The following is a 10,620-nucleotide window of genomic DNA, read 5'->3' as shown; positions in this document are numbered from 1 at the left end:
AGTCAGGCTGTAAGAATCTTGATTTATATTACGAATTTCCAAACGAAAACATTATACAGTACAGTTTCGAGTGAGATCGATCCAAATTGTCTTTGGTGCACAATATGTTCATAAACTACACAAATAAGTATGATTAGATTGATACTTTACACATGTATATACCAAGAATTCTGCCTACAACAGTTTGAAGATAAAGGTTCATTGTATATCCTGCACATTTTTCGTACTTCATTCTAGAAAATTTTCCGCTGCGCGGCGCATTTCCTAAAAAGGTTCAAGCACATAATGTCAAACCTTAAATTGTAAAAATTCAATACACACAAACTAGACTAAAAATGTCCATCAAGGGATTCTATGTACTATTTAAAAAAATGTCTCTTAAAAGATCAATTTGTTTATATGTCTTAGCGAGACAATTAATTCTTTTTTTTCTGTTACACAACAATGTACCGATGGTGTGAAGCCGGTATATTCAGATCGAGTAGGGTTCTATAATGTTATGACGACACAATTATCATTTCTAAATGCAGGTAGCTTTAAATCGAAAAATTACTATGTTAAGAACGCTTTATAATCATTAAACTTTATCGTAAAACTCATCTCAGCCATTCTAAATCGTAATTTTTTTCCAGGGGGAGACCCCCGGACCCCCCTAACACCGAATTCTCGCGCCTTTGGGCGTTTGCAAATTCATCAAAATGCATCGAAAAACTCATCTAAGCCATTCTAAATTGTAATTTTTTCCGGGGGAGACCCCCGGATCCCCCAAACACCAAATTTCTCGTGCTTTCGGGCGATCGCAAAATCATCAAAATACATAAAACTCATCCCGGGGATCACCCTCAGACCCCTAATAAAACACCAAAATCTTCATGCCTTCGACGCTCACACGCTAATTTGGCCAATTTGCGTATTCGTTAATTTCCTTTTAGCGACCCCACTGTCTATAAATGTGTACAAGGATTAAATTCAGTGATATATGAAAAATGTACATAAAGCATATATTATATGGTTTGGGAGTTGAATTAATCTCCTCCTGTAGGTGTGGCGGGGGGGGGGGGGGGGGGTACAAAATATTGAGGACCTTTGCCCCCCCCCCCCCCCCCTCTGACGTTTCATCTTCCTACGTGATCGGAACCCCTGGAGTATCGAGGATGTGTATCTATTACATGACGTCATCATAACGTTGCTGGAGACTGTATACTTTTAGCATTGAACGTCTTTCAGTTGGCATTCATAGCATATGAATGTCAACTAGAGAGCGGCATATTCACGCTTAGCGCGCTTCATGCAATTTGCCGATGTCCAATTGGCATTCACATATACATATTGGCTATAAATACCACCTAAAAGACGTTCAATGCTTTTATTTACCTTTGGTTACAATTTTACGGTAAACTCTCGAGAGATTTTGAGTTTATAATGAAGAATTAGTTCGTCAAGTTCGTTATCGTCAATGATGGAACAGACATTTGAACAGCCATTTTTCGTGATCACTGGCACACTTGTGACGTCAAAATGACAATGACGCCATGTAAGGTTGACCAGAAACATATATTTCTGAGTTGACACACATCAATAGTCACTGTTATCAGATACACATATGTACAGAGATTGGAAACTTCTTCTGTGTCTTTGTTGACAGGCCGGCAGGTTTATAGACATTCTCCCTTTGCTAACTATTTCCAAGTGTATTCTTTTTAACATGAGATTTCTACATCACTACAAAGTTTATAAACATTATGTCATGGTTTGATATGAGCAATTGTATCGATTCATATATATGATTTAATAAGATTTTGAGAAACATGAAAATCACCAATTTTACATTTTTTTTTTAAATCGGAAACTCAAAACCGCGCCTTTTGTTGTATTAGTATATATAATAATAATAAAAAAATTCTTTCCAAAATCGTACTCAAGCTTTCTTAAAATTAATGAAATTTTGTGACATGTCAAAGTTCTCCTTATTTTACTTCTTAAAAGCATAATTATCTGAAAACCCTAAGCACATACAACAGAGATATACAAATGTATCTGGCGATCCTAAAGATGGCGGAGTTGCCAATCTCTCTAATATATGTTTCAGCTGTTATCCTTTCTGTTAAGCTTTGTTGTAATAAAAACCGCATCCGGTCAGAATTTGGCAGCAGGAACTTCCAATTTTGAAGTGAGATCTGTCAAGGGTTTCAGGGAAAGTATCAGATTGTATATATATACTCTTGGCTATCAAAGTTTAAGTAAACGTGAATGCTGTTTCATTTCAAATGACCTGTTACCTCCCCCCACATCCTCGATACTCACGGGGTTCCGATCACTTACAATCTCTACACCCCTGGACTATCTCATAGTTAAACTGAAGGCAGCTCAGGTGAACAAATCTGAACCAGTCAGCAGGAATGCAAAAAAAGGTCTTTGAAGATTACAGATAGAGTAACGCCCAACTTCAAAGCCATACAGTCAACACCAATGTACCGTTATACAGCTTTTTTAATGTACAACACAGGACTAAATTACCTGTTCTGTTCTGTTGCCTTCAATTTTACTATGAGATAGTCCATGGGTGTAGAGATCGTAAGTGATCGGAACCCCTGGAGTATCGAGGATGCTCCCCCCAATACTAGAAAAACTTGTTCTGATGATAGTAATAAGCTGATTTCATCAAGGTCAAGAACACATTCCACGTGTCCCATGCTCAACAAAAATGAGGAAAAACACAAATAGTCAAAATATAACAATTTAATTATACATAATTTTTAGATATAGAAATATATAAAGTCAATACAAATTCTATCTATATACAAAAAGAAAATGCGGATGATTTTTAGGAAAGTACATATGTCGTAAAAATAGGATAATTAACTCATATTATAATTACTCATTCATGTAACAAAAATAACATCATGATCAGACTTTGTGTATAACTTTGTACAATTAACATGCAACGACTATCCGTATTACATCCTTGATACTCCAGGGGTTACTATCACTGATATTATATCCACCCCTAGACTATCTCACAGTAAAACTGAGGGCAGCTCAGGAGAAAAAATCTGAACCAATTTCCTTTTAAGACTACTTCAAAGCCACACAGTCAACCACAGTGTACCATTTTACACAGCTTTATCTGTTCTGCTGGGTTCCCTCCAGTTTTACTATGAGACTGTCCAGGGGTGGATATGACGTCAGTTATAGTAACCCCTGGATTACCGAGGGTAACAGTATTTGGCATTCAATACCATCAGTCACATTCATTATTTTACCAGTACGGAATACACAGTACTCATTTCAAGGCACAATGGTATACATCATCATCATAAAATCATTCAATTAATAAATATAGGCTTAATAATAAACCACTATGTAACGGGCTTAAATTTCACAAAATTAAATGATATAAATGCACACTTTGTCAGACAACAACTACAATGTACATGTACAAAGTTTTATATACAATACAACTAGAACAAATCACACACATACCCGGAAACAGTTTAAATGTATAATGTATGTACTGGTACTCAACATCATTCAAAACATGAATATTACCAATACATGTACATATACCATACATAAACATACACATTTTACGTACTAAAAAGGACATACAGAAATTTGCTGAACAATTCTGCCAGTTATGAAACGATTAGGACAATGCATTTGGATAAAATACATTCAGTCTGTTTAAGTTACATTTTTCAATGATAGAATTCAGATTCAGACCGTCTCAATCACACTTTTTCGATGATAACTGAATGTACTTGAAAATATGATGAAGTTCCATTAAACTGAGATATTACACCTGGTATGTAATGTAATACATTCAGCAATGCCAACTGGATTAATTATATCAATACAACGAAACATTAATTGATGTCATTATGAACTATACTTAATTATATGTCATCATTACAACAAAACATTAATTGATGTCATTATGAACTACTTAATTATGTCATCATTATAACGAAACGTTAATTGATGTCATTATGAACTACTAGCTGCTACCTTATTAATTAGAGGAGAGAAATGTGTTGCATACCATTAGCTTAATTATTTCAGTACACAATTGGCAGTGGTACATGTAAGATATATTAATGTACATTCTACGAACCATAAAAATCAACCGTCTACCTACAAGTAAAAGCATTTGTGTCCACCACAAAAAAATCAACGAAATAACAAATTAAAAAAAAACAATTATGGTTGAGTTATTAACGAAATGCCTAAATTTTTGACTGACACATTGAATATATCATATATAAAGGGGCATAACTCTTTGTCATTTGTCAAAATGTTTTTATTATATATATACACTCAATAATTCATATGTTTTATCCTAACATATACAGACATTTATTGTAAACGTGTTTATTGCCAATGTTTGTCTATAAGGAAATTATAATTCATATGAAAAATTTTCACTTGTAAATATGTTGTAAGAGTTTATATTCACGAGTATTTATAGTAAATAATTCCACTTTTAGCATTAACAGGATAATCAAATTGTTTAAGTTTGTGAGTTTTTAAATTCATTTTACAAATCTGGAGATAAATCTCTTATAGTCTGGGACTGAAGCTCTTCTAAAGAGCATGGAAACCTAACGATACAAAATAGGAGTAAGACATTTTGGAAACCTAACGATACAAAATAGGAGTAAGACATTTTGGCGTGATGACCACTGGTCATTGTGATAATGTTCTGGATTTCTATGTCTGAATTACCGTCACACTATAGCCACTTATCTCAATCACCCACATAGACGCATTTGAACTCTCCCAATTTTAATGCTAGAACAGTTTATTATGAATTTACAGGGGTGAATGAGTTTTTTCAATTACATTAACAATAGAATCCAAAAAGGAAGCCCTGAAATTCAACCAGTTGGAGATGCCCTGGATAAAGATATTTACAGTACATATATATATCCCAAGCTTCATACAATTTTGACAATATTATATTATACATGTATATTATCAACCAAAATATATTGTTTTCTGTAAAGGTTAAAAAAACAACTGTCGATAACAAGTAATGATAACATTGAAAATCAATACAATGTTCACCAAAACAACTTATTCTCAAAATTCTTTCTGAGAAATGTGTTCAGGCAACTAGTGAAAAATAAAATTACACCTAATAGTATTAATATTAAATGCAGAGCTCCTCATACAATTGTGTGTCATTCTAATTTACAATGACGTTGTACCATCACAATGCCTATATATCATAATTTAGATACACTCAGATTACTAAAGTTTCCTTAACCCAGCTTCTTAGTCTTTGACATTCATTGTAACGAGATTCAACCTAGGGCAGACAAAAACATTGTGTTAAAGCCGAAAATAGAGTTTCTTCTATGTGGGTTTGATCTGACTAGACTTATTGATGTTAAGTTGACATGTTAAATGACGGCAGAATTGTTGATGAACCGATAGCTAGTAGAGTTGATGGAAGAACGACCACAGAGAGGAGGTCAAATGGTCCACCATTCATGGTCTAAGTGTTCACTGCTGGATGGACATGGCTAATGACCACTCTAAGAGAATAGTTATTTATCTGTACATTCTATACACTGAAGTCATGTTTCCTGTAAGTACGTAGCAGGTGCCCAGCCTTCCTGGCCATTGATGGACACCAACCACCACCCAGTATCATGCTGCTGTTTAATACTTACAGAATCACCCGCATAGAACGATATCTCACCTTCCTGCTGTGCCTCAAAGTCTGCTGTTGCTGTATATGTAAGAGTTTTTTTCTCTTTCACTTTGCTTGGCGTAGAAGTTACTTTGGAATCTGAATTAGTAGATGGCTTCTTTGAAGATACAGGAGGTTTCGGCTGAAGTGCAGGCTTGGGGAGAATCTTCTTCTCTGGGACCACAGGTTTCGAGGTTCTAAACTGTGGACCATTTTTTACAGGGTTGGGCTTTTTAGAATCCATAGTTTCAAATTTTGCTTTCAATGCAGATGCTGAAACATTACCACTTTCTCTTTCATTATCATTTGCTGACTGCTTCATGCCAGGTTTTTTGAGTACCGGAGGGGGTTCAGAAGAAGTTTTAGCAGGCATTGTTTCACTATTGCGAGCCTGGAATTTAGCAGCTAAAACACTTTCTAACTCTGAGCTATTGTCTGTTTTGTGAGGCGCCTTTGTAGGAATGATTGCCTTTGTTGGTTTTAAAGGCGGATTTATTTGTGATATTGTCTTCTGTTGGGTCTGTTCCCTTGGCGACTTGACTTTTGGCTTGCCTGGTGGCACGAGTGCTTGTTTTTTAACAGCTGTAGTAGTATGATTACCATTTTCTACATTATCTCGCTGTTCTTCCGTAGCATTACTTTGCCGTTTTTCGAATTTGGCTTTAAGGACATCCGCCAGATTTGAAGAACCTCCATTGCCTTGATTCTGATAGCTACTAGAAACTTGGTTGTCCTTTGAAGTTGAAGCACTAGATTTAGGATTTTCTTTAGGAAGGGTTAACGGTTTAGGACTTGCTTCTCTTTTGTCAGGAAGCTTTGGTCGAGGTGGACTTTCCCTCTTTTCCTTTGGAGGTGTGAAAGGTCTAGGGCTTGCTGCTCTTTTATCCGGAAGCTGTGGTCTAAGAGGACTTTTTGTACCAACAGGATTTGAGGGTTTCTTGAGTTTTTCAGAATCTGCTTTCTTCATAGGTTCTAAATAATCTTCGTCGTGTTCAGGCTTTTTGGCGTCAGCCACCTCCTGATACCATTCATCATCATCCGATTTGGCATCCTCTTCATCTGATGGTTCGGGAACCTCATGGTAAACATTATCTCCATCATCATCATCATCAATGGTATCCTGAAAGGTAGGACATGAAGTGATTACATTGTACATATAAGCATATCAGGTAGTGGGTAAAATAAACTATAGCAGTATTATATATGGAGAATTCATCTAAAAGTACAAGTACATGAGGAAAAAGTAAAAATCCACATATCATTGGGAATAGATGACAAGATACAAATCCACACATGATGAGGAATGTTTGACAAGGTAAAACTCCACCCAACACGAGAAGTGTTTGACAACGTTAAAAATAACACAACACACGGAATGTTTGACAAGGTAAAACTCCACACAACATGGGGAATGTTTGACAATGTAAAACTCCACCCAACACGAGAAGTGTTTGACAACGTAAAAAATAACACAACACACGGAATGTTTGACAAGGTAAAACTCCACATAACATTGGGAATGTTTGACAAGGTAAAAATCCACACAATACCAGGAATGTTTGACAAGGTAAAAATCCACATAACATGGGGAATGTTTGACAAGGTAAAAATCCACATAACATGGGGAATGTTTGACAAGGTAAAAATCCACACAACATGGGGAATGTTTGACAAGGTAAAAATCCACACAACATGGGGAATGTTTGACAAGGTAAAAATCCACATAACATGGGGAATGTTTGACAAGGTTTAAATCCACATAACATGGGGAATGTTTGACAAGGTAAAACTCCACACAACATGGGGAATGTTTGACAAGGTTTAAATCCACATAACATGGGGAATGTTTGACAAGGTAAAAATCCACACAACACAAGGAATGTTTGACAAGGTAAAAATCCACACAACATGGGGAATGTTTGACAAGGTAAAAATCCACACAACACAAGGAATGTTTGACAAGGTAAAAATCCACATAACATGGGGAATGTTTGATAAGGTAAAAATCCACATAACACGAGAAATGTTTGACTAGGTATTTGACATTTTAATGTTGTGAGATTTGACTCTGTTGGATACTTACATTTAAGACTTCCTGTACGTATGACGATGGGATCCAGCCTGAAATTCCATTGATCTCCCCAAACCACCATCCACCGTCGGTTTTCTCTCAGAAATCTGAAATCATATTTACATTTAATGTTTATACATATAATCCTCCTGATATCAAGGAGAATTAATTCGTATGGATCCGGGATCATTAGAATCTGGAGCAATTTTCATTGTATGTATCTATAATGACAGCTATCAATGTTATTACGTCGGGATTTGAGATATTTGACAAAATGTTATCCTCTCCTGAAAAAAACACATAATAGTTATAAAATACGAACTTTACAAAAGCATTAATTAAATTCTTATTTTGAGTCACTATTAGAATATACAATCATGTGATAAAAGTCTCTTGGATTTTTAAATTTTCAAGTTACTTCCTGAAGAAGGAGAAAAGGCAACCAAGCAAAGGCGCCCAAAAGCATAATATCACGAAGGACAATCAACGGGGTATACTTCATTCATAAATATCAGATCCCCCCTCATTTAATGCCTTACAACGACAGGTAATTTTCTTACTGAGGGAAACTGTAACCTCAAGATAGGAAGGCAATGAAACCGCCCTAAATTATATTAGAGATAGTTGGGATAGGTTCGATACTATGACATTGCCTCTGCGCCTCATGCAAACGGAACACACATATCAAGAAAATGAAAGTTAAATCTGGCTGACAACCAAAGAGGTATCTTAAAAATCAATAACGGCTATTATCTATAATCCTCCTGAGATCAAGTTTAATCCTGGAAACTGATCCGGGATATCTCATTAGAATCTGGAGCAATTTTCATTGTATGTATCTATAATGACAGCTATCAATGTTATTACGTCAGGATTTGAGGATATTGATTGTGACAAAATGTTATCCTCTCCTGAAAAAAACACATAATAGTTATAAAATACGAACTTTACAAAAGTCGGTAAACATCGGAAGTTTAAAACTAAGAGAGGCGGAGAAAAACATGTAGAACACTTTAAATACTTTTTCTATGCCAAAAATTCAACAAGTCACAGATCATACAACATTAAATTCTTTAAGAATATACACTGCAGTAGTTATGTGATAAAAGTCTCTTGGATTTTTGCTAAATTTATACAAAATATTATGAAACCCATCTCAAAAGTTTAAATTTTTGCTCAACAATACTTCATTCATAAATATCAGATCCCCCCACCCCTACCTTTGTTACATTTTTTTGATGGCACATATGGAATTAATACCATGGAAAGTTTATGGAAAATGTTTAGTGAATTTGCTTCTGAATCAGCAGATTTATTGAAGAAGAAAAAATGAAAAATTGCTAACGGACACACGATGTATGATGTACACTTATTGTACAATATATAATTACTGGGCAATGATGGATAAAAGTAATTTAGAAAACGCCCAATAAGACCTCAGGTGACCTAGTGGTATTATAACAATGTAAAATCATGAGATTTGATAAATGATACTGACCAACACTTGCTGGCCTTTCTTGAAGCTGATTCCATCCCCCACGGTATCACTGAAGTCTGCTATGGTGATGTAGCTCTGTGACTTGGCCTCCTTTATAGCCACATCCAGCTGGATCTGTCAAAGAAAGGAAACTTGGTGTAAACCTTCAATCAAGCCTAATAAACTTCAGTACTCGATCACAATAATGACCTTTTTGTCATTATGATTTCTTCCATATTTGACGAGGTTATCCCGCGGTTGCTAGGGAAAAGATAACTCTGTCTTTTACCGGCGTAGGGAAAAGACAGTTCACACATGCTTGCCAATGAAGTGACATCATCAATGTATGTGGAGACTATTGTCAAAGACGTCATTAATTTTGACGCATTGAGGCATTTCCATGATGTTGACAGTATGAAAATATTTAAGTATGTAAGAAAAATAATCAAACATTGGTCTGTCAAGAGGACAGGGAAATCTCAACACAGGTGAAAGATTTTGGCCCCCAACCCTTGGCAAGCCTTAAGTCAAAATCTTTCATTCGAGTTGAGATATCCCTGTCCACTTGACAGACCCTGTGTGAATTTCTATTAATCAGTAATAGGGAAGATACATACAATGGGAAGAAAATACAAATAGAGGTGTGAGGCAGTTAACATTATTATATTACTGCTAGATCATTCTATCAGTGCTAGTGTCCATTTATAAATGTCTGAAATTAAACGACTGAAATTAAAATTAATTTCTTTTATATTGGAAGACAATAAATACAAAATGTCTGACGAAAGTATAGAAAATTGATGAACTGATTTTCTATAAATTATAGTGATACTTTATGGAAATGTCAATTTCCGATAAATTGGCAAGCTTTCCCTGGTATTGAACAATAAGATCATGGAAGATCAGTGATGAATTACAACAACCCATTTTAATGATACCAGGAATTTGGGATACTGATCATTGTGATGACAGTGCATGATACCAGCTTTTATCACATGCAGATCCATTGCATGCATTTAGTTCATCCTTGATACTTCAGGGGTTACTGTCACTGTCGTTATATCCACCCCTAAAATATATTCCATAGCAGCAAAGCTGAAAGGCAGTTAAGGAGAAAACAAACTGACCAAAAAGTATTAAAGGCCTGCAAAGATTCCTTTTGAGGATTACAGAGAGTGATGCCCTTGGCCTACTTCTCAAAGCCACACATGCAGACAACCACAGAGTATCTTGTTTGATTTGTTTGATTCACATCCAAGACCAAACTACCTGTCTAATTTGTGGTCACACACAGAGCCTTCAATTTTGCTATGAAATATTCCAGGGGTGGACATAATGACAGTGATAGTAACCCTTGGAGTATTGAGGATAGCA

At 35.6% G+C, this 10,620-nt stretch overlaps 1 protein-coding gene across 1 annotated transcript in view; it reads right to left on the bottom strand.

The window, feature by feature from the left end:
* Nucleotides 1–5,085: 5,085 nt before the first annotated feature.
* The window catches only part of LOC138335366 (SH3 and PX domain-containing protein 2B-like), a 33,585-nt gene continuing 28,050 nt past the window's right edge, over nucleotides 5,086–10,620 (bottom strand). The window contains 3 exon segments of the mRNA XM_069284424.1: nucleotides 5,086–6,818; nucleotides 7,782–7,876; nucleotides 9,264–9,381. Of these exon segments, the coding sequence (XP_069140525.1) occupies nucleotides 5,583–6,818; nucleotides 7,782–7,876; nucleotides 9,264–9,381 (1,449 nt within the window). The 3' untranslated portion in view covers nucleotides 5,086–5,582.

The sequence above is a fragment of the Argopecten irradians genome, chromosome 11 (genome assembly GCF_041381155.1).
Source record: "Argopecten irradians isolate NY chromosome 11, Ai_NY, whole genome shotgun sequence".
NCBI classification, from domain to species: domain Eukaryota; kingdom Metazoa; phylum Mollusca; class Bivalvia; order Pectinida; family Pectinidae; genus Argopecten; species Argopecten irradians.
The sequence above is the reverse complement of the archived record's forward strand: the minus strand, read 5'-3'. Positions and strand labels throughout refer to the sequence as shown.